The 26,382-nt window shown below is 44.7% G+C and overlaps 1 protein-coding gene across 19 annotated transcripts in view; it reads left to right on the top strand.

Moving 5' to 3' along the window:
- The window catches only part of LOC121855821 (paired box protein Pax-5-like), a 171,580-nt gene that overhangs the window by 108,284 nt on the left and 36,914 nt on the right, over nt 1-26,382 (top strand). For 18 of the 19 annotated variants that reach the window (XM_042350952.1, XM_042350951.1, XM_042350954.1 and 15 more), the window contains 2 exons: nt 6,102-6,267; nt 23,267-23,464. In XM_042350952.1, the coding sequence (XP_042206886.1) occupies nt 6,102-6,267; nt 23,267-23,464 (364 nt within the window). Of the gene's footprint in view, nt 1-6,101; nt 6,268-23,018; nt 23,217-23,266; nt 23,465-26,382 lie in introns of all 19 variants that reach the window. The other variant, XM_042350947.1, reaches the window with a different exon arrangement.

Here is a 26,382-nt window from a genome sequence, read left to right as displayed (position 1 = left end):
TAATAAATACTGACAAAAGAGGGAGTTTGTCTTACATTATAACGAGTTCACTGGAGAGGCCGCAAGTAAGACGTCAAAACTCTGCCTTATATGTCAACAATCTGGCCTTTCGCTCCCCCCTCTCCCTCCCTCCCTCTCTCTCTCCTTCCCCCTTCTCTCCCTCCTTCCCGACCGCCGGAGAAAGGCCTGGGAGGACCGACGGGAAATCCGAAAATGTGACAACAATAACCTAAGGATAACTAGCGTGCCCAGGAACTCCAAGTCGGCCATGATGTGTCTTTTAATGTATCCCATTGTCCCCTCGGAATGGCCAACGGGACCGAGGGGAAATGGAAACAATGACCACATATCGGGAAAAAATTATGTCATTCTCTCTCAAAACGTGGCCGAGGAAGTGACGGATAATTGGGCTTGTGTCCCTGTCCTCGCTCTTAAGATTGACCGAGAGATCATTGGTCAACTTGTGGCCGTAGAGGCGCTGGTGTGTAATGGCTGAGTTTATGGTTATTTGTGCTACGCCCATAAACCTCTACCGTGGCCGCCAGATTATCCTTGGAGGCTTATTTGTTATGGGAGTGTTGGTGAGTCGCTGGGAAACATGTACAATATGAAACAATTTCTCAGAGATTTTAAAATAATGTTAACAATATGTCGACTTAAAAAAGACAGGAAAGATCTTACGTCGCCTTCCAAGCATTTCCTCGTCTTACTCCTCTTACGAGTAGGACTTTGTTCCCAACCTCATGTGACCACCAAGGCTTGTGGGAGGCCACACCACCACCACCAGAGGTCAGAGAGCAGACCACCACAGCTCCTGGCCACAGCCACGTGCCACACTTCACCATTGTTACAGGATTCCACACGTCAACACACACATTCCAGATTCCTGTCTCTCTAGCACTGAACCTTCTGTAACTAAAAGCATTCGTGATGTGTTAATTAATCAGATGGAAAAGTCCGTCAATTGGTAAACTGTGTGGAACTTATTTAGATATAAAGTTAAAAATTGAAGAGGACATTATTGGCGTGTGGTAGGTCAGGACGCGTGGCCAGTTGTTGGGACAATACTGACGGTCAGTTGACCCCCAGAGCGCCGACTTGTGACCCCTGTGGGCGGTCTCACCAGTAATGAAGGCTATTCACAGCTCTGCCGTGGTCACAGGTCACCGAGGGTGAAGTCGTTTCGTGTTTTCCGTGACCACAAGTTTGTTTAGAACCACAAGTAGTGTGTTTCATGACTTCCGCAACTTATACGAACAAATAAATCCACAATTACGTATCATAATCTTTCCGCCTGTGAGGTATTTTACGAGGGAATAACGCCACTGACACTGTTGTAACATGTACTCGTATAAACGCAAATTAAGGAGTGTTTGAGTTGCAATTAATCCGTGTTATCGCCTCTGTTACCCATATGCCGCGGTGGGCACGAGCACAGCGGGACCTGACGCCCTCTGGGGCTCCCGTATCGCCACCATCTGAAGGGCCAGCACGTGCCACGCCCCCTTCTCCCCCACCACCACCTCCCCTACACCCAGACTCCAAAACCCACCCTTTCATCCAACACTTTTTAGAGATCCCGCATTGCGTTGACAGACTGCAATTGATTATAATGTCTTTATTTATTGTATAGTAATGAGTCTTGAATTTCGTGAGATTTTTTTATGTCGAACGAACATTGCCTCAGACAAACACACAACCACCCCTCTCGCCACACTAACCACAAACAACCACACAACCACCCCTCTCGCCACACTAACCACAAACAACCACACAACCACCCCTCTCGCCACACTAACCACAAACAACCACACTCACTACATAATCTTCATACTGTAACCTGGAAAAATTACAAAATCTAGTTGTTAATAGGAACTTTTTTTCTTCCGACACTCATTATAAACCTGTTGGATGTTATCATGTTCCGCCACCTGTTTTATTGCCTACACATCACGTCTATTAAGTGTTGGGTTTGTATAAGTAGCACTGGCACTCAGATAACACACTTATCCCAAACTGCAGGATCACTCAATAACTACCTCGTTATCCACTAACTATCACATCAGTCATTAAGTACCCAAACTACCCATTAACAGCTACACTCCCCACTGACTACCATTACTACCCACGCTAATTACAACACCACCTAATAACTACCACACCACCCACTTACTAGCTAACCTCCTATTAGCCATCACACCACCCACCACACCACACCTCCTACTAGTCACCACACCACCCACTACCACACCACCCACCACACCACCCATTAACCACCACACCACCCACTATCCACCACACCACCCGCTATCCACCACACCACCCACTAACCACCACACCACCCACTAACCACCACCACCACCCACTAACCACACACACCACCCACCAACCACCACACCACCCACACCACACCACCCACACCACACCACTAACCACCACACCCACTAACCACCACACCACCCACCACCACACCACACCACCCACCTAACCACCCACACCCACACTAACCACCACACCACCACCACACCACCCACACACCACCACACCACCCACTCCACCCACACCACCACCACTAACCACCACACCACACCCACTAACCACCACACCACACCACACCACCACCACACCACACACACCACCACCACACCACCCACCACACCACCACCACTAACCACCACACCACACCACACCACCACCCACCACACACCACCCACCACCACCACCACACCACCCACACCACTAACCACCACACCACCCACTAACCACCACAATAGCTTGGAGTTATCGTCAGCAGCACTCCTCCGACAGATGACAGCCGCTCGTGCTGTTAATCCAATCAAACAATTGATAATAATGGGCCATCGTCGGCACCCTCCAGGGGCTTATCAGAGAAACAAGAGCTCGCAAAACTGACGGATTACTGCTCTCCCTCCCTCCCTCCCTCCCTCCCTTTCCCTCTCTCTCGACCTCCCTACCACCGTCCTTCCCATTCCATTCCCTCACCCTCCCTCGCTCCCTCCCTCCCTCCCATTCCCTCACTCCTCCTCTTCATCTCTCTCTCCCTCTATCCTTCAGTTATTGTAGATCATTATCCACTTATGCCCTCTTTCTAACCCTTTCATTCCCCCATTCTTGTTTTCTCTTGTTTTTTTTTCCAATTATATCATCTTAGTGTGTTATTCTCGTCTGTTTACATTCCTTCCCCTTGTCACATTACTTCACTCTTTTGCTCTAATTAAATATATTATAACATACAATATAGTTCACTGTGGTAGCGTCTAAATATCCGTTATGAGTGAAAAAATCTGAAAGAACGAAATATTGGATAGAATTTGTTATGCGAATAAATTCTAATTACAAATTATGAACATCTATTACAGTTAAATTACAATTATAACTCACAACCCTGACTGCAATAAGCTTAACCCTCACCAGGCTACAACTCTCTAATACAACCTTCATGATCGACAACTCAGTACCTAGTTACAAAGCCGTCATTCTTCTCGTCCTGTACACAAACTGGAGATTCCCCTCCCTCTGATACACGAATCAACACCCACTTATGGCCTCTTATCTGATCCCCCAGCCACTTATTCGGCCCCAAATCCACTTATCTGATCTAACACAAACAGATGACACTCGAGAGACCCTCTGACAGGTGCGGAAGTGTGTAGAACATATGTTTTGAAAGGTTTATCTACCAATCTCTTTGTAATCTTATGAGCGACATGAGTGTGTATGCATAATTAATATCTTGACAGACTAGGGTGATGGAAGGATTGGGTGGAAATACGAGTGAGGCGCCTCAGATCAACCATGGTAATGAGGAATTAAGAGCGCCGCCTCTCAGTAAACAAGCCAGCTGGCCGACTCTTGGGGTTTATTATTAGAAGTGACCGACGCCGCAGTATCATAACGTTATTCCCTTTGGTATTGAGCACCGCACAGGGCGGGGACCCATGCGGTGAGTCTCCCGCTGGGGGATAGGGGGGTAACATTCTGGGTCTGGTTGGGGTATGGAGAGAGAGAGAGAGGGGGGGAGCACAGGGGCGCAGGAACCATAGGACACCTGGATTGGACACAGGCCTGATTGACACCATTCACGTGGCCTGGCGATGCCCTGTTTTAAATGTATTTATTTCCAGTGTTATTGTGGTTTGTGGATACGCTTGAAAATCCACCATTAAATTTGTCATGAAATAACAATGTTCTAAATCATAGTGAAATTCTGAACTAGCATATTGGTATGTGTAAAACAGCTCGGCTACATATACACTTTTATTGTAAAATATAAGAGCAGAGTCGCACCTCTCATGCAACAATACATCATTACAGGTTCCCAGGCTGCCCCGGTCCCTGTATCACCTCCTCTCTTATAGCGACCCGCACATGCAACCTCCACACTCTGATTTATTATTTGTTCCTGCATTTCAATCACCCATTTTTGTTGCATTTGCTTGACCATCAACATGGAGGCCTGAGGGAGGCCTAATGAGTATCTTGATCTGTTCTGCGAGGTAGCGGGAGGTGTGAACCCTGTGTATAGTGTGTCCTGCCCCTCTACAACAGCATGGGTATCAAGTGGCATATCGGTCTCGCCTTCTGCACGAGATAAAAGCCTCTGGGTCACGTCTGTATAAAGAATCATATAGCATGTAATGTGCCCTCCGCAAGAGCCCTTGAGGTTGGGATAATGAAGAAAGAGGAAAAAAAAAACAAGCATGGAAAGACTAGACTGCCTCTGTAAAGTCAACCCCGAGCGACTTATGAAGTTGCTCTGAGCGATATTTTAGATTGTTGGTAAACTGGCAAATTTCCCATAGTACAGCCATTAATAGTTAATAAAATAGTTGTATAAAGTTGTGGAAAACGCACCACGTTAGGTGCGGAAGTTTGTTGTGGTGTAGTAAAAGCCAACCACAGACTTCGAATACCAACGGGGAAATGCTCAGTAAATTCCGTCCTTATTTCGCTGAAGTGGGTGGAGGGAGGTGGTGGGGTTGCCCATCCCGGCCGGGCCTGCGCTGTGAATGCCCACGAAGCGCAGCTGCCCTGAACACTCACTATTCACCTCGCTGTTTGGAAAACTACCGCTTCATTTCATAGTGTTTCATCCGTTTATTTATTTAATCGGGGTGACAATACCCTTGGTAGTCGAGCGGAAAATTCGGTTGTGGTGTCGAACGTTTCTGGAATCGTGTGAGTGGCTCCCGAATGCTCACTTTAACGTGTATTATCCGAGACCGCCTTGTAATGCTCGTATAAATGACTCAATACAATACGCGATGGAGTCCGGTTGTGCCTGACAATGACGGATTTGAGATTGATACCCTGTTTATGAAGAAGGTCACTCTAGCCTATTGTGGCGACCCTCATTATTTTTTCTGTTAGGTTGGTGGAGCCACGCCACGTGCCCCACACAAACTCTCGACTTCGCCCTGGAAAATTGTGTCTTGTTTACTCCGACACTGAATATTGAAAAACCGTATTATCTCTTCTTTTGTTAATGAATGCATTAGACTCATTACATGTGGCCTTGTATGATACACTGTAAAAAACTGTATCTTTGAGGTGCTAGAGTGTCACTAACTATATAGATCAGATGTTATAGGGAGAACACTTTTCATGGACACAACAATACCACTATAGAGTGTTCAGGTATTAGTAGTAACTCCGTCGTGTTATGCCGGTATGGAAGTAAACAGCGTTGCCATCATTTTTTCTCCTGCAGACCCTAGTTTCGTCTCCAAAAGGTGGCCACACCTTTGTTCCCCTGCATTCCCCACCTTTCTCTATCGGTCCTCTGTCCACAAGCCACCGCCTCCTTTCTACGGGCCATAAGCTCATACTATCTCCCTTCTCTGTTTTGCTTACCTCATCTATACTACGTACTCACTGCATGTAACCCAGACCATAATCCACGTTTCTCTATGTAGGTCTGACCATAATATACTATACATGTTACTCAGCAAGCCAGGACACCATTAACATATCTCGATGCAGCACAATTCCCAACCCTTATGTCTCCGTGCAGGTCAGACAATCATCTACAGGAGGAATATTATTGAATCCAGACCATAACGTTCTTATCTCTGCCACAGGTCACGGCGGTGTGAACCAGCTGGGCGGTGTGTTCGTGAACGGGCGGCCGCTGCCAGACATGGTGCGCCAGAGGATCGTGGAGTTGGCCCACAACGGTGTCCGCCCCTGCGACATCTCCCGCCAGCTTCGAGTCTCCCACGGCTGCGTCTCCAAGATACTATCCAGGTATGTATTTCCTTGATCGTGTTTGTGGGGATGGTAGCAGTAGTAGCAATGGTAGTAGTAGTAGTAATAATAGGAGTAATGGTAGTCATTATATTGATAACCTGGTGATAGTATTAATGCTAGTAGTGCTGGTTCCAGAGGTAGTAAGCAGAAATGACTATAATTAGTTATATTGGGAGATATTCTCCTTTTTTGACGTTGGTATAGAGTTATATAATGGAGTAAGCTGAGTGTGAGATGAGGTTCAAGAACAATATCCGTATCAGGGTTATAAATGTTGTAGGTGTGGCCAGCAGTAAAGCCTCGAGACTACAGTAGGTCGTGAGAGCAGCACCACCACCAGCCTAGCCTAAAGGGTTCACGTGGGAACTCTTAACTCCCAAGAATAACAAATTTATCAGTAGCCCTCTCACCAGAATCCCCGCCCATAGTTCCCGTCTTGCTTCCCACCATACATATTCTGAAGCAAAACGTCTTTGTACTGCGAATGGGGACACAAAAAATGATTCCTTATTGTGCCACTGCCATTCATGTCGTCTGAGGAAGTTTGTCTTCAGCTCCTTCTGCATAGAATAGTGCCACGGATGGATTCTTCCTTTTATACCTCCTGATATATACTCACATCCGAATAAATAATGCTTTCCGCAGCGTCGCAGGATCCTCCCGGTAACACAAAAGCCAGCGGTAAAACCCACCGGAGCTTACAAATTTCTGCGTCTATGAGGGATGACAAGTTGACGTCGGTAGGAAGCCATGTTTCGCCCCTGACCGCACTTCAAGTCTCAGTTTATCCGCGCGGGAAAGTAGTGAGCCTTTTTGGGTTTCCCAGGCGTCGCACTATGACCCTTATCATTAAAGTAAATAAATCCTGTTATCGTTCGCTCTTAATGGCACACACAGTCTGGGTCTTGTAGCCTGCTGGAGTAAAAGGGAGAGTCGCATGCGCTGTGTTACGAGGGGGAACAGTAACCAGTCGATAATTCGCTAGCACTGGTGAGTATATTCATGGAGCCGACCATCTATGAATAATCCGATGACTGGTGATCTTGTTTTTATATCATTTCCGGTCGATGGCCAGGAGGTGATGTGATATCTAAGGGAAAATCAAAGTTAGTTATCAGTTTCTATAGAGCATCAATTTTAATACCTAAAAACTTTTATGTCTATATTTTTTTAATTTTCTCTACCGGCCGGGTTTATTTAAATTCACATCCATATCCCAAAAAAGCGCATTCAAAACAATATTTAGATATATAAAACACATTACGCATTTCGAATGAACTTTTAAACCGGTGTTTTTGAAGCCTTTGTTATTTTTTATTGGCTCCATCATTCTCACATATCAACTAATTCGCCACACTGAAAAAGTCACCCAGTCGTCACGCAGCGCGCACCAGACCCTCGCCCCTGGTATTAGCTTAATCGAAAACACTCCATCAAAATATACCAGAACAGAATTCCATCTCTCTCCCTCGCTCCTCTCTCTCTCTTTCTCTCTCTCTATATGTGCTTGTGTCTGTGAATATATATATATATATATATATATATATATATATATATATATATATATATATATATATATATATATATATATATATATATATATATATATATATATATATATATATATATATATATATATATATATATATATATATTGTATGTGTACTGTATATTTGACTAACAATAATTGTTTTCTAATTTTGATACAGATCTATTGCACAAAATGATCCAAACGTTTGTTGATTTATAATATAAATGTCTCCATTCTTTTCACTACGTATTCAGTTTCAAACTTTTATATGGAAATTATTAAATCAAAATGTCGTAGTCAGTTTTTCACATGTCACTTTATTCATTTTTGTTCCGTGCGTGTCTGTGTTGACTATGAGTATATATACTGTAGATGTCACCAGTACCTGCATCAGTGTCACATTAAGACGGTCAACATTCTGTTTTATCACCTGACAAATCATTTCGTTGGAGACTATACTGTACAGGCAAGAGGAGCAGGTCTGCGGTGCATTCCAAAAGATTCACGCTCATCCCTCCCCTCCCCCCCTTGTGTGTTTTCACCGTTCTCCACAATTCCACATTTCCCTCCCAGCCACTTTCTAAATCCTCCTTCTTTCTCTTGTTCTCTTCTTCCATTATATATTTCCTTTCATCACCATTATTTCCTCGACCTCTTCATTTATTTATCATTCTTATTCTCTTTTCCGGTTCGATCTGACTCATTCTTCGCTTCGTCCTCCTCCAAGCTCTCCCTCAAAGTAATGTAATCACCACTCCTTGCTACCTTTTTCACATCCCGAGTCACAACAAATCAGCTCTCAGTACAGCATTACCATACAAAATGATTTTCCCTCACGGTTTCTCCTCTTGTATTACTCTCCTACATCTCTCTCTCTCTCTCTCTGTCTTCCCCCTCTTCTCTCTCTCTCACTTCTCTCCCCCTACATTCACTTCTCTCCCCTCCCTCATAACCCCGGGTCCCCCTACCGACCGAGAATAGGGCACCCAAAACACACCATAACAATCCTAATCTTCTTGGTCGGGATTGGCACACGACCTCATAATGGCACTCTAATGGAAAACAGAGAAAAGAATAACCATAACAAAACTGGCCAATCTCATCCCCCCTCGGCCTGCGGTGATGCTCGCTTGTTTCCCTCGGGTATGGGATTGATTCTGGGTTTGAATCCTCTGACTCGGGATGGATGGTCCGTTCCCGTGAATGGTTGTCAGCGATATGTGATTTGCTTTTCCTTTTCCTTCACTATCATTTTTACTTATCTATAATTTAACCTCTGGGATTTTTTTTTTGCTCTTTGGGGATCTTTCTTATCATACCTAGATTATCATTCAGTATTAAAAACAGTTCGGATTAGTGTAAGTTTATCATATCTTTGCGTAGTTTAAGTCTGCATTGTTTGACACGAGTTTCTGTAATATCGAGAATAATGTTATTTCAGTATCCTCCCTCACCCTCCTTGTGATCGTATGTGGCCCTCACACTAATCTCAACAATTCGTAAATTATTAAAATCAACTTTGTAGCATTTATAGAAAGTCTTAAAGTCGTAAATTTTATGTTGGTAGAGGTGGGCAGCGCGGCGCCTGGATCACCACCACCAGTCTCGTCCTCCCCTGTGTGTGTGGCCGCTGCTCCGAGGGGAGTAATCCAGAGAATTAAAGTGAGCTCCCCGACCTCCCCTCTGGTGGGCGTCGTGTCACCGTCTTGTCGTACCGATAGCTTATCTGACGCCGCTGACGGACATGTGTTGGCCTGGTAAAAACGGAGGGGGAGGATCTGCCGCATTTGTCAGATGGGGATGAAGAGGAAGAGAGGGCAGAGAGGGAGGGAGGGGAAGAAAAAGTGTTTGTTGGTCTGGGTTCGTGGGCGTTAAAGAGAGATAAGGTCATGTTTGTGTAAAAATTAGCTTTGATTTCATGACAGGCAAAGTTTCCTTAATAAGCAAGATGTGTCTAGGTGAGATTTACTGATTCTTTCATATAAATTAAAAAAAAATCCTGTTTGATAATGTTATTCATATTGAGGAAAGGGGTGAGGATTTATTTTCCATACAAGAGAAATATGCATTAAAAATATATTAGTCTTAAATGATTCACCAGTATTTATAGGTAAAAAACTTAATTAGTGGTAATGCCATATTTAAAGAACTTCAGCTCGAGGAAAGCTAATAACCAAGTGTGTTAACAAGGAAGGTGGAGACATGAGTACCTCCCCCTCTCCCAGGAACACCCCCTAGATAATGCGCCATTTGCCACCAAAAGAACAACGCGGTGCGCACATTTTTATGAGATGATTAGCCAACTGTCGTGTCGGTGTGGTGGGAGAGCGTCGTGCCACCCTTTTGCCAAATATAAACGATAAGTAATAACAGCATATGTGCAGATCGGACACCGTGTCTGAATTGGCCAGTCAACCTCAAAATTTTGTATATCTCAATTTGCATTCAGATTGAGTTTCCGTCGCGCCATCTGCTCTCTGCTTTGGGGTCATTCTCACTTGTCGATGTATTTATTTCTCGTTGGCTGGTCACGTGACTAATCAGGTCGTTTGTAGCGCTAAATTGATGATGATTACGAGGGATGGCGTCACCAGAGGAGTGTTATTTATGGCCTGTATCCCGGGTCTGAGTTTTAACCTATGTAGTCGCTGCTTCGTATGACACCAGGAAGGAGAATATGTCTCTTTTGATGACCTAGAGACTTGAGTTATCAGACTGAGAGATAATTTTTTAGAGATATGAAGCAAAAAAAAGAAATAAAACAATTATAATATAACATGGATTAATTACCATATTTTAATAAAAAATCGAATTTATGTCATAATAATTCGTGATATAGTGTTTACTGATGTTTGCTATTGTGTTTAAATATCTTATAGAACGTGTTTGTTTATTTTTCTTCAACCTTATATATCCTGATCATCAATATCATTCCTATTTAGTATTTCCTTCATAACACTATTCATCATTTATGTGGATCGTCTTCTCGTCGTCATCTGAATCATTTATAAATTAGTTCTTGCGTCTGAGATATTGATACTCCTTTGATTCTTGATTCGACGTAAGGTATATTTTATCATCTTTGTCATCTATCGAGCAAGACTCCATCCAGTAACCTATTTCGATCATTCACTCGTCTTTTGATCTTTAGTTAAGTCGTTCCTCCTCTGATTAAAGTTTTTACTACGATACGATAATTATCCGTGAAAATTATGTTAATCTCCTTTACTTTCATCATCCTCATCATCCGTCTGTATGAATCATCCATTAATTTATTCACTGCACTCGTTTAATCATCCACCCGATTGACCGAAACAGCTTCACTCTTGTTAACTCATTCATCTACTTATCCACTTATCGTCACGTTCATCTCACTCAACCAAACTAATGCATTCCTGCCATCCGCTCCACCCAAGTTACCAAGCGACCTTTGCTTTGCTCGTTTTTTATACACCTCATCCACCCAACACATCCATCTATCCACCTGACTGTGTACGACCTTTGATTTGCTGGTTCTTATACACCTCATCCACTTAACATATCCATCTAGCCATGTTGGCTGGTCAGACCTAATCTTATGACTCCTGACGATCCATGGAAAGATGATGTGGTCACCTCTCCTATCCACCAGAACACAGTGGACGATTTTATAACGTTTAGTCCATCTCAACAATAGGTTTCTTGAGTGTAATTTTCTCGCTATGTTGAACGATGTGATGTGGAAAATTGTGGTCTTAATTATTTCTCCATCGTCGTCCATTATGAGAGGGGGAGAGGGCCGGGAGGAGCTTGGCTTTCCGATGTGTATTTCCGGACCTTGATGTATAAACCGACCTCCACCTTATTAATAAAACATGTACTATAATGATAAAGATGACAATCCCATCCTCCTCGAGCTCTTTTTTTTTTAATTTAGAAATTTCTTTCTTACTCACGACATCAAGCATTAAAATTGTTCTTTAATGGTTCTTTAATGTTCTCGATTCTGTTATCCTGAGTATTAATAACTCTAATGTCACTGCTCTTTATCATTATAACGATTAAATTATTTTCTTCTCTTGTCATATCCCGTCGGGGTGACACTGGAGTAAAGTTTCGTGTTTGAGGAGACTCGATAGTGCCAAAATGACCAGCCACTCGACCATGACGGCAAGCACTAACTCGCCGGAGTGAATTACTTCCATCAACACAAGTAGACCCGCGTGGGGAGGGGAAACAGGATGCGTGGGGAGGAGAGGGGAGAAAGCGAGAGTGAGTATAGGGAGGAGCGGGAGGAAAGAAATGAGAGTGAGTAGGGAGGAGAGGGAGGAAAGGAGTTAGAGTGCGTCGGAGGAGAGGGGGAAAGAAGCGAGAGTGAGTGGGAAGGAAGGGAGAGGGATGTGGGAGTGCGAGGAGAGGAAAGAAAAGTGGAAGTGTGGGGGAAGAGAGGAAAGAAAGATCAGGGGGTGTGAGTAGGAGCAGAGTGGAGGGGGGAGTGGACGGTAATGAAGAGGAGCGGGAAAAAAGGAAGGAGAGAGGGGGGGGAGAATAGAGGAACAGATGAAGGATAGAAGGAAAAACGATGTAGGGAGGAAGATGGAAAGGAATAGAAAAGTGTGTGTGTATGTGTGGGGAGGAGGAAGGGGGGAAGGAGGGACATCAGAGAATGTGTGTAGTGAGGGACGTAAGAGGGAGGCAGGAGAGCGGGATTGTTACACGTCTGGCTTAGCTAATACATGCTATTAGTAATGTAGAGCAGCCACCTCTACACCCCGGCGGCCACTGTGTGTGTGCGTGTGGGAGATAACGGACGGCAGGGGGTGGTGGGGGACGGGGAGCGCATCCTTCAGTTGATCACCTCCTGAAAGACGTAAATAAATGAAATTCACTGTAATCTGTGTAATCTTGTGATGATATTCGAGTGAGTATGTGTGTGTGTGTGTGTGTGTGTGTGTGTGTGTGTGTGTGTGTGTGTGTGTGTGTGTGTGTGTGTGTAGTAAGCCCGTATCAGACCGTGTATTCTCCTTACCCTCTCTTACCACCGCCACTAACACGGGAAGTTCGGGAACGCCCCTCATGTTAAAACTCCATTTGGCCTTGCGTGCTCGAGCTGCCTAGTGTCGTGGTGGTGTCATTCCTTGGTCAGCTTTCCGGTAGAGCTGTCGATGAGGTGTATAAGGTTCCAGTCTTTTTATAGGATGATGTTGGTCTTAACTTTTGTTTAGACTTTTATTTGTATTTCCCAGTCTTAGCGTGTCAGTCTTAAATGGTGTCAGGATTATGTGATATCAGGCTTATATAGTGTCAGTCTTATATGGTGTCAGTCTTATATGGTGTCAGTCTTCCACGATGATGTCAGTCTTACGTGATGTCAGTCTTATAGCGTCAATCATACACAGTGTCAATCATACGCGGTGTCAGTCATATGCGGTGTCAATCATACATGGTGTCAATCATACACAGTGTCAATCATACGCGGTGTCAGTCATATGCGGTGTCAATCATACATGGTGTCAATCATACACAGTGTCAATCATACGCGGTGTCAATTATACGCGGTGTCAATCATACATGGTGTCAATCATATACGGTGTCAATCATACGCGGTGTCAATTATACGCGGTGTCAATCATGCATGGTGTCAGTCAAAGAGAGTATCAATTGTACTTATAGTGTCAGTGAGGTTTATTTCTTCCCAAGCAATGTTTTGGGGGATATATTGACCTCTTTGACCCCTGATCATTTGCACCACAATCACTGGTCATGTCTGTTAATACAAGTTCTGTGAGAGCTCTTTGTAGCTTAATACACCTCGCTTGTGGAGAGTTTCATCAAGTTCCTTGTATTACAGGGACCCCCCTGCAAGTCGTCCCTTGTGAGTAAGCTTTTTAAGCAAGTTCTAAGATTGTGTTTACTTACGTTAATTTTGTAGCTAAACTGCTTCCTTGTGACTGTTGCAGCTCGTTCACCCCAAGAATCTCAAGCAAGCAACCCTCTTTTTTTAGTGTAGTCGGCTCTTTTTTTGTTATGTTTTGGCTGAAGTGTGCTTTCTTGGTGAATGACTCCTGTAATGTTTGGCGCATCCTCACTCCACCTCTTCTCATCCGTTGGATCTGTGTACGTACCTGTTCACGTCTAAATAGCACGCCATCATCACATTCTTCATAGGGAGAAAAGAATCACATATATATTATACAATGACACAAAGTAGTCTGACCAAGTTGTGTTGTGTGAATCATAACTCAGTGTTGGTATTATTAGTATTATATGAGAAATAGTATTAAGATCATGGGACACACACACACACACACACACACACACACACACACACACACACACACACACACACACACACACACACACACACACACACACACACACACACACACACACATCCCATTTTCTACGCTAGGTGGCCTCCCGCATCGCCTTGCCGCAGCTGTTGACGTGAAAATACATCATGGTAACTTTACAGAATTTGCCAACACGTTACGCTCGGCTCACTACCATATGTGTTCCATAGCGGCGCCTCTGATCATGAGGTCTTGGGCGAGGGTGTGTGTGGCCTCGTGACTACCAACCGCAGCTCGTGTAATCTTAGGAACAGTTACGTTGTCTTGTTAATGACCAACAGCCACTAACTGTATACAACCATCCAGTGACTCTTTATATTCATTTTCCATACAAGAGTGTCCCCAACACGTCCCCCTTGGAGTCCATGATCGAGCGGCACCTCAAGGACATTCCTATGTCTTGTCGCCTCACACATTCCCAGTTTTTTTCCTTCTCGGAAACATATGTTCTCACACATACATATGTTTCCACTTTATTTCATGCCTTGACGCTAATGTGTTCTGCGCATGACGTTGCTGATCATGTGAATGCCGCTTTCATTATTTTCGTCAGTAGGTTATAGCTACGCCTATCCTAGAGGTTTAATTCTTTCCCAAAGGAGGAGTTGTTGTGAGAGGTTCGTACAGCGGGCTCGGGTGACCGCCGGGCCGGGTACTGACTGCTGGCTATAATTAACGGCGAAGAACTACAGCCCGTGTGTCATGACATCTCAGGCGGCTTCCCAAACAGTAACAACATTGTTTGACCCAGTGAGCCTCTTCCGTCCCCTCTCCTGACCTCTGACCCCCGGCATGACCTGGACGGGACGAGGCACAGAGAAAGACTCAGGAGAGGAGACACTTGAAATAAATGAGAAAAGAATGAGAGACAAAAGAGAAGGCAAAACCCTGGGAGAGTATCTGAGTTAACATCTCACACTTTATCCTGAGTTCATGGGAAACTAGCTGAGGAAAGCTGGTTCAATCTTCACGGCTTTCATCAGGACTGAACCGACATTGTTCGGTCTTGTGTCGTGGGAGGAACATAAACATCCCTCTATCACGGCTACAATCACTCCAAACAGTTTACCTCTCCGTCCAACTGTGTCGTTAACTCAGACGAACACGTACAAGGAGGTAGCTAATCTCAGAGAAACAAAAAGTGATGTAGATGAACTAGCAAAGACCTGATAGCATCCCGTCTGTCACTTCTGAAGATGGCTGAGTCTAAAGGGCGTAACCGGGGGGTGAACTGGGAGGTGGGGAGGGGTGCGGTGTGAGGTAGAGGGGGGGGGGTGCCTGAGTAGGGGGCTGGGGTAGTACCGAGGTGTGGGGTGGTCGCCGTGGAACAGTGAGTGCCAACCTGTACACCCCTGACACCGTGCATAATTTGCCCGAGAAGTATGACGACATTTAGGTGCTCCGTGTCACTGACAATTTGTTTTCGTGTTGAGGTGTAAAATGGTGGGCATGTTTAGCGCTCTTCGGCTCATCCATCACTGCGCCAGCGACCGCGCTACTCCCAACCTCTCACATGGTCTCGGTTAAAGGAGGTTAAGTTTACGAACTCCTTATTACTCGTGTCTGTAATATTGGATATAAGTTAACATAAACTTTGCGTCCCTCAGAACAAAATTGATCAAGAGAGTATTTATCGTATCTCTTGTGTTTATGTGCCAACAAAACATATTTAAGCTTCCACATATACAGATCATCCCACAGCGTGTAATTATATTCCCTGTTAGTGTCTGTGTGTGCGTTAGCGTGGACGGCATGGCTCACGCGTTCACAACCCAACACGCAACACTGGGTAACGTCAGCCTGTGCATGCCAGCCACACATATTACCGATGTGTTCTCACAAACAACACAAAACTAACTTGGCACGTGAACAACCCAGTTATGTGCACATTACTACACTAGTTGACCTACATCAACAGTACGAGCCTGTGACCATCATACCAAATACACTAGTTTGTGTACATTACCAACACTGCTTTTTGCGTACTAACAACACTGGCTTGTGCATACTAACAACATTGCCTTGTGCATACTAACACCACTGGCTTGTGCATACTAACAACATTGCCTTGTGCATACTAACAACACTGGCTTGTGCATACTAACAACATTGCCTTGTGCATACTAACACCATTGCCTTGTGCATACTAACAACATTGCCTTGTGCATACTAACACCACTGGCTTGTGCATACTAACAACATTGCCTTGTGCATACTAACACCACTGCCTTGTGCATACTAACAACATTGCCTTGAGCATCCTAACAACACTGCCTTGTGCATACTAACAACATTGCCTTGTGCATACTAACAACATTGCCTTGTGCATACTAACAACATTGCCTTGTGCATACTAACACCACTGCCTTGTGCATACTAACAACATTGCCTTGAGCATCCTAACAACACTGCCTTGTGCATACTAACAACATTGCCTTGTGCATACTAACAACATTGCCTTGTGCATACTAACAACATTGCCTTGTGCATACTAACACCACTGCCTTGTGCATACTAACAACATTGCCTTGAGCATCCTAACAACGCTGCCTTGTGCATACTAACAACATTGCCTTGAGCATCCTAACAACATTGCCTTGTGCATACTAACAACATTGCCTTGTGCATACTACCAACACTGCCTTATGCATACTACCAACACTGCCTTGTGCATACAAACAACACTGCCTTGTGCATTCTAATTAGAAAGGCTTGTGCATACTAATAAAATTGACTTCTGTATATTTACAATATTGGCTTGTGTTGCTATATACACTGGCTTGTGCATGCTAACAAAGCTGATTTGTTCGCAGTTAAAGCATTGGCTTTGCATGTTAACAACCCTGGCTTGTGTCTGTTAAGAATAATGGCTTCACATGCGAACAATACTGCCTTGTGCATACTGACAAGGCTCGCTTGTTGCACACCAAACATCAAATCCCTCTAACATGTGCAAACCAGTGATACTGGTTTGTGCACACAAACAACACAGAATTATGCACACCGACGACGCTACCATGTGCACACCAAGTGGCTCCACCATGTGCACGAGGTTTGCACAACACATCTTATCTCCATCTCTCACCGTAAAACAAAACTCCCCAAAGATGAAGCTGTCAGCCTCAAAGACGAGTAAGGGGGAGTTCTACCCAACATAGGGCCTGAAAAACTTCCCCAGAGCCACCCGGGTCGAGCTCACGTGTGAGGCCCCTCTACCGGTTCGGGTCCTGGTGACGCACTACCCGCATAAATACCCGACAGATACCGGTTAAGATACTGCCAAGATACCACTTGAGGGGGAGGACTAGAGATGAGGTGAAGGGAGGGAGTGAGGTAGGGAGAGAGAACGGAGGGGAGGATTCTCGCCTGCGCTATCACGGGGGTGAGAAGCGATAAAGTTAATCCACAACATACAGGTGCTGTGTTTTACTACTGTAAATCAACGGATATGGAACATGAAAATTAATATTTCTTTATGGGAGGTCGACTTGTAACACCTGCACAAGTCATCACGAATGTAATAAACTTATTCGCAATTAGATTTTCACAGGGAGAATACTTTTGAGAATAACGTATTAAGAGAAAGCGAATTGGTTTTCAGTGGGAGAATTCGGTTCCCCATCTTAGAATCTTTGGTGGCGATGCCAATCTTGGGTGCCACATTGTTCGCTCACGGCGCTCCGACGACAAGCCCTGGTCGGAACAAAGGCTGATTCATGTGTGGGCGGCCTCGGTCGTTTTTGTGGGCGGGGTGGGCGTTTTTGTGGGCGGTGCCAGTGCCACAGGGCGGGCCCCGAGTGTCATTTATGTCCCTCAGATGCTAGTGGCACCGATTTACTTTCAAGACCACACAAAGGCTCACTAGCCGGTGGTATATCGGCACTCTCTGCTGCGGCAGGTGGCTCCTGTCTGCTGCAGGAGGGAAACTTGTCACTGCTGCAGAGGAGGAATCCTGTCACTGCTGCAGGAGGAAAATATTGCCCTTATAAGAACCAGACAGTGTCAAGCACTGATGAACAAAACACTACACTACTACAGCGGCACAAGAAATATGAAGTACAGTAGTGACACAATAACATACGCGTAAAAAACCCCCAACAGAACCCTCTACCCTTAGTATAAAACAGTTCACTAATCACTACCCATACAGTTACGCAAGGGACATACGCAACCCATACAGTGACACAAGGGACATACACTACCCATACAGTGACACAAGGGACATACACTACCCATACAGTGACACAAGGGACATACACTACCCATACAGTGACACAAGAGACATACACTACCCATACAGTGACACAAGAGACATACACTACCCATACAGTGACACAAGAGACATACACTACCCATACAGTGACACAAGGGACATACACTACCCATACAGTGACACAAGGGATATACACTACCCATACAGTGACACAAGGGACATACACTACCCATACAGTGACACAAGGGACATACACTACCCATACAGTGACACAAGAGACATACACTACCCATACATTGACGCAAGGGACATACACTACCCATACAGTGATGCAAGGGATATACACTACCCATACATTGACGCAAGGGACATACACTACCCATACATTGACGCAAGGGACATACACTACCCATACAGTGACACAAGGGACATACACTACCCATACAGTGACACAAGGGACATACACTACCCATACAGTGACACAAGGGACATACACTACCCATACAGTGACGCAAGGGACATGAGGACTACCCATACAGTGATGCAAGGACATACACTACCCATACAGTGACACAAGGGGACATACAGTGTCCATACAGTGACACAAGGGACATGTACACTCACCCATACAGTGGACACAAGGACATACACTAATCATACAGTGGACACATGACATACACTACTCCATAAGAAAGGACACAAGGGATACATGACTACCCATACAGTGATGCAAGGGACATATACCACTCCATACATTGACACGCAAGGATATACACTCACCATACAGTGACATAAGGGACATACACTACCCATACAGTGACACAAGGGACATACATCACCCATACAGTGGCACAAGGACATACACCACCATACAGTGACGCAAGGGACATACACTACTCCATATACAGTGACACAAGGGACATACACTACCCATACACAGTGACACAAGGACATACACTACCCACAGTGACACAAGGGACACACTACCCATACAGTGACACAAGGGACATACACTACCCATACATTGGCTTAAGTGACTTACACTACCCACACAGTGACGCAACAGACATACACTACCCACACACTCTAAAGCACTCTAATCGCTAATGTTCACAACTGTCTTATCATTTAACATCTCTAAACATCGATCCATCTATGCCTTACTTGCTGTAATCTTCCTATCCATGGGCCATCTCTCTTCAACAGTTATCTACTCCACCTATCAACGATCCCTCTCGGCATTCTCTCCCCTTCACACACACACACACACACACGCACACACACACTCACGCACACACACACACACGCACACACGCACACACACACACACACGCACACACACACACACACACACACACACCATCAGAGGGAGCAAAATCCACAACAAGTTAGGCATCATTTTCGGAGGCACTTTGAATTCCCTCCCCCTCGTGGCCTTAGATCAGAAGGCGGCCCTCTCACTTACTGCGAGCATTCATCCAGCCACTCCTCAGAGATTCCTTTCATCCGTCTCAATCCTGTTTATTTCCTTCAAAATCCCCAAATTCCCATGAAAATACTTGCATATAGCGGCGGAGAGTGCCTTAAATTGGGTCCTGACCGTCTCGAGCGATTCTGGTCTCTAGGTCACTAGTCCCGAAGACCGGCCTGTCAGGAAGCGCCCGGAATGTTTTCAAAGTTGGAATGGGAATTTTGTTGCGTTCCAGAGAGCCTAGGGGAGAAAGTTTGTATACGGACCGCCCACTCTATATTCCGGGAAGAAGTTGATCTTGGAATATGTTCTCGAGATTTATAGGAGAGACTCGGAGGTTTCTCTTCTCTCTGTGACTTTCCAGCGATAAATGGGAACAGCTGATGGGGGCGACCCTCACCTTGCGTTGTGTTGTCCTTCTACGAGGATCACAGCCATCTTGTCCTCAAACTTGTGGTCATGTTGGGTAAGGTAAACAATGATATTTGACCGCGTGTGATCAATAAATTCAACAGTAAGATGACGACGCCCTTGCAACACACCGACTTTGACTAAGCCTACAGGACTATACGAGGTGGACGCCATCTTGTTAACATCCTCCCCTATCCCCTACTTTTCTTCTTCCTCCCTCCTCTCTCCTCCCCTTCCTCCCTCCTCTCTCCTCCCCATATCCCCCGACTCTGCCTTTTATTTTCCTGCGTGACTGTGCTTAACGTCACTCCTGATATTTACTGTTGGGGGCAGAGGAGGAGCGGCGTGATGGCTGCCTCGCCCGGCCCCGCACCCCGGGAGGCCAGGCTGGGGTGAAGGAGAGTGGGGGAGGAGGACCCCCAGTTCACCAGAGGGAGAATCGTCCCCTGTTCACTAACTTCCCACGATAGAGGCGTCTAAGCTCACCTTGTTACGTGTGTACACTACAAAAGATGCATCGACATTATATTTTATCTACAAACATGAGATTTACAATAAATTCCTTATCCCTGTTTATGGATGCAGTTATCTAATCTCAATAGAAGGCTTATATTCCCAACATATATTCCACGGGAGCAGAAAGGTCCCAGGAGCCAACGCTTGGGGTAATATAAATGACTTGAGAGATGTGAGGGGAGCTCAGTCCTGGTCGGGGCCTTGAGGTAATGCTTCCAGTCCTCACCATCTCCTCCCTTCTTCTTTCACGCCATCTTCTTCACTTTCTCGCCTTTCCCTCTAAATTTTCCTTTCCTGTATGTTTTTTTTATAACTTCTTACACTGTCCTTTTAATCTTCTTTGGTATCTCTTTCACTACGTATTTTTTAGTGCAGCCATATGTCTTAGCTCTCAGTCTCCTCCTACCTCTGCCACACTTCCCCTTTCCTTCTTTAGGGACACTACCGTCGTCAATTTCACTGTTCCTCGTCCCTCTTTTGGTTTCACGCTCCCCCCGCGCCCAACTCTTCCCCCCCCCCTTCCTGCCTCCTAGTTCTCAAGGTTTAACATGACCTTCTCCTCCTTCTCCTCCTTCTCCTCTTCCTCCTCTTCTTCCTCCTCACTATCTCTCTTCACGACCCTCCTCAGTTTATGTCTGCTTCAGGTTTTACTCTTCATCTCACTTATGTTTATATTCCTACTCCTTAACGACTACATTTTTCTCTTTTTTAGTGTCTGCGTTCTTCTTCCTCCTCCTCCTTCACAGTGTCTTTCTTCCCTCTCCCCCCCCTCCTCCTCACTGTCTACCTCCTCCACGCCCCCTCCCCTTTCTCCTCCGCCGGGCTGCTCAGAAAACCCCCTGAGTGTAGCGGGAAATGACTCAAACCATGTGTTGCTGCTCATCTGCATAATCCAATCAGGCGCCGCAGTGGAGGGCCTAAGACGCGGCGGTGGCGGAGTGGGGGAGGTTGAGCCGCGGGTGTGGGGAAGAATTAGGGGCTACGGCGCGCTGGTGCTGGTGGTGCTACTGGTGCTGCTGCTGCTGCTGGGTGCTGCTGCTGGTTAAGGAGAGTGAAGTTTGTGCCCACGGCGCTGGGAAAACATAAGGGCTGAGTCTTGAGGGTGGAAAAGGATAGGCTACATGAAGGTGGTAGGGAGAGGAGAGAGTTTAGGCTGAGAATGTGAGGGATTTATATTTTGATCTAGAGATGTGGAAACGAAATAGGAGGTTGAAGCAGGAGTGAGTACAGTAATGTGCAGTAAGGAACGTAGCTAACAAGTACCGAGGGCAGGACTCGAGCCCCAGGTGTACAACACTAGGTAATAATGACATAGGAAGTGTAAATCGGGTCACACCGACTATTGGTAAAGGCTTCACGATCAATGGCCCGTGGCAGACGTGAGCCACAAACAAACTGAAGGATAAAAACAAAAACAAAGCGCAATGTAGGTCATAACAGGAGACATCTCAGCCCTCACAATTCCCGAACAGAGACCAGGTACAGTATATGTTAGTGTGACCTTATGAGACTCGGCTGGCACTGTACTAACGATTGGTGACAAGTTTGTGTGTGAGTGATGACAAGGAAGTTTACCTGTAATATATAAAGTGTTTCATATATATATATATATATATATATATATATATATATATATATATATATATATATATATATATATATATATAACATTTTAACTATTACAAAACAAAGTGTTGAATGGAGTTCAAATTATTTATACATTTTCGTGTACTTTTTCCTGTGTATTTTCAGTAATTTTATACTTCATTCATGACTTTTGTATTTCTCATCAATTAGTTTAATATATACTGTCTATGTATTGGACATTTTTTGATAAATAAGCATGCTGTTATTATTTATAACCCAACTTTTTTATATATAACCATATTTATTAATCTTTTTCTTTCTGTCTACCTATCTAACGCGTGTATATATATATATATATATATATATATATATATATATATATATATATATATATATATATATATATATATATATATATATATATATATATATATATATATATATTTGTGTGTGTGTGTGTATCCATTAAGAATTTTATTAACCTGTATGAACGTGTAAATATATAACTTAAGGCCTTTAGCTTCTAATTAATCTTCTACATAACTATTAACTAATTGCCCCTCTAGACCACACTAACCAGCTAACACCCGTGGTCTGCGGGCTGTGGTGAAGGCGGGACCTGAAGGCGACTAACCCAGATTGATGGTGTTCACGTGAACCACACACACACAACATTCATTCTTTCAGGTACTATGAGACCGGTTCGATCAGACCTGGTGTGATTGGCGGGTCTAAACCTAAAGTGGCTACACCTACAGTGGTTGATGCCATCGCCAACTACAAGAAGCAGAATCCTACTATGTTTGCCTGGGAGATCCGGGAGCGGCTTCTCTCAGATGGTGTTTGCGATCAGGAGGGCGTGCCATCTGTCTCCAGTATTAACAGGTGGGTGAAGAGCAACAATGACTAACCCGAAACCCGTCGTTCTCTTCTAGATATTACGAGACTGGGAGCTACAAAGCCGGTGTCATAGGCGGCTCCAAACCCAAAGTAGCGACTCCCGTGGTGGTGGATGCCATTGCCAGGTATAAACGGGAGAACCCGACCATGTTCGCCTGGGAGATCCGAGACAGGCTGCTTGCGGAGACTGTTTGTACCCAGGAGAACGTACCCTCCGTGTCCTCCATCAACAGGTAACGTTGGCGGTAGACTGGAGACCTACACCTGGCCTGCCAAGCCTGCCTGCCTGCCTGTCGTGGCCTAACTGTCTGGCCTGCCTTGCACACAGATCATCAGACTTGCTTTTTGTTTACCTGACCAGCCTGCACCTCCCCTACACGCTACCTGAAGAAGGCAGCGTCTTTTTGCACCTTTTCGTGTTTGTGTGTAGTCCGTCTGGCAGCTTCGTCTGTGTAGACCAGTAGTGTTTGTTACATGCACTGTTTCCATGTACACATGTACACTTTCATGCACTTGCGTTTGTTTTTTGCACGTAGATTTGTGTACCGTAGTCGAAGGTAGGTGCTAGACAAGTCGAAATGTAGTTGTACTTAGACCCAACATAAATGACACTGAAGCAATTTAATTTTGTGTTTCTTACGCAACTATTTCCCACTGTGTATTACATCATTACATAATTAATTATCCCTACTAATGAGAACGTGTTAAAGACAACACATCCTTATCGTTTTGTCTTAAGAAAAGAATAAAATCAGTACTTCCCATAGACTTGTGAAGGAAGTCATATTCACTTAACTAATATAAACTCTAGTATGTATCCTCAACATGAATTAGTAAAGCAAGTGAAAGAGCCTTCAGATGAGGCCACGAATACGCACCTCCTTTATAGATTAGCTTGAGGTTGAGGTGACTGTGCAGGGCTGTCGGCTCTTGACGCGTCGGTGTGTCTTGAAACCGTGAATGATGAGTCAGATTTGATAATAAAAGTAAAACAAAACATAACAATGGTGGACTCACAAACATTAACGTATTACACATATGATAAATATTTACAACCACGCAAAAGAAATACAATAGAGGAAGATTCTTGGTATCATTAAATACGGCCCAAACAACAGGTACTACTTACTACTATAGAACAATGTTAGTGGGTCAGATACTGGGTCATTTGGAATTTGTCTAGCCTGTATTATGACAACCATAAAGTAACCCCCTCCCCCCTCCCCCTCCCCCTCCCCCTCCGAAGGTTCACAGCCAAAAACAAGAGTATCAATTTTTTTTTTCGTGACCTCAGTTTTTTATATTCTCAACATCCACCAACGAAGCAAAATTTTTAATGGATCATACAGGGGCCTCTGGTGAAGCCATTATCTCTCAGTCGCTCCGGGATTCGTGATTTTACGAGAGCTCCGTGTTTTTATACTCTACACGGGCTCAGTCCTAGGATTAAAAAAGCACTCTCACCATTGTGCTTTGGGGACGCCGAACAGCCCTTGGTGTTTGCTGATGAGTTTAACTATGGATTGCAACACAGTAATGCGGGGTTTATGTTTAATACGGGGGCGACCCTCTCGTTATCCTCTTCCTCTTCGCTCATTTGCATTGCAGATTGGCGCAGGCGACTCTCCAACTCTTCTAGGGCGCGCCCTGCCTAACTTGCCAGCCATTTATTCTACGCATAAATCTGCCTCGGGCAAATATATTTAAAAAAAAAAGTTATTTGGGTGTTCATTGTCCGTCGAATTTTGAGCAAGAGATCTGGCTAGATTCCGGCGGGAAAGACGAATAGGAAATAAGACCAAATTACAGTGGTGTTTCAACGGCCTGTTGTGTCTTACGTACCAGCCATCACTCACAAGAGCCAACCTCATCAGGGCGTTGTTGGCGTCGCTAATGACCTCATTCAGTTTTCGTCGGCGTCTAAAAACTGCCGTGGTGCTCCAGACCTCGAGACCATTCACATCCAAAAGACCTTCCACCATGTGAGAAGTTGATGACCCCTGCTTAGGTCCTCATTGGCCGAGATGGCTCCTAAAGCTGGTGGATGGCAGGGAGCGGCGGTGGAGGAGGAAGAGGAGGAGGAGGACGAGGAGTAGGTGGAGGATGAGAAGAGAGCCTGCGCACCAACACAACGACGGAGGGTGCCTCTAACACCCTCTCTCTCTCACCACCACTTGTCTGTCTTGCTCTTTCTTACTCTGTCTACATTATAACCCGAGGGAAAAGTTTTTCATTTCTTACTTCCATTGTTTGGTACGTAAGGGCAAGAGGTGAATAACTGGATAGAAGTAAATAAGAGAGAGTATAAGAAATAAAGTTGAGAGACACAGACAACGACAACAACAAACTCGAAGAAAAGGCAAGGAAATCTCCGTTACTCCGTCTGGGCTGCGATGCAACCCGTATTTACGAGCTCTTTATGTTCCTAAAATCGATGATCAGCCGTTTGATGAGGTTTTCATGTCCTTCTCGTGTAGTTGTATAATGTGATTTGATACTTGATTTTGTTTACCTTATTTTTTTTATTGTTAACGTAACTTAGCGGATCATTTGGAGAAAGTTCTATGTTCATATTTACAATAATGTGACAGACAACCACTGAAAAATAATACAATCTTGTCTTATTAATATTTCTCTTTAGTTCTGTTCCATCTCATAAGAACACAACTAATACAGGAACAAGAGGGAATTAAGAGAACCAACTGGATTTCCTCAGCGTCTGCACAAAAAAGAGGGAGAAATAAGGTTTCTTGAGGCGGGTAGTACCGGAAATCCTTTTCAACACAACGCCGAGCATGAAAGCATCGCAAACTTCTAGGGAGTTTTTGTTATATATTTTCCATCCAGTAAGCCTTTTAATTGCACAATACCGTAGCAAATTAAACGTTTTTATTGGCACTGGATATAGATAAACTATTTTCCCAAGAAATGAACCAAGATTTTAAAGACTTTCCCTATGAGGAGAATCAGCCAAGCAACAAATATGGTATCCGCCATCTTGATCTTCTCGGCGGGAAAACTTGCGACGTTGACAGATGAAGATCAAGCTGCGCTCCCGACTAAATTAGCTTTTCCTTATTTGAGGGGCTGGATTAATCCCCTCCAGTTGGGATTGCCTTCATTTGCTCGTTCCCGGAGAACCTCTCAAGGC

This window comes from Homarus americanus, unplaced genomic scaffold, assembly GCF_018991925.1.
Source record: "Homarus americanus isolate GMGI-L3 unplaced genomic scaffold, GMGI_Hamer_2.0 scaffold14072, whole genome shotgun sequence".
NCBI lineage: Eukaryota > Metazoa > Arthropoda > Malacostraca > Decapoda > Nephropidae > Homarus > Homarus americanus.
Note: the sequence above shows the minus strand (reverse complement) of the source record. Positions and strands in the feature narration are given on the sequence as shown.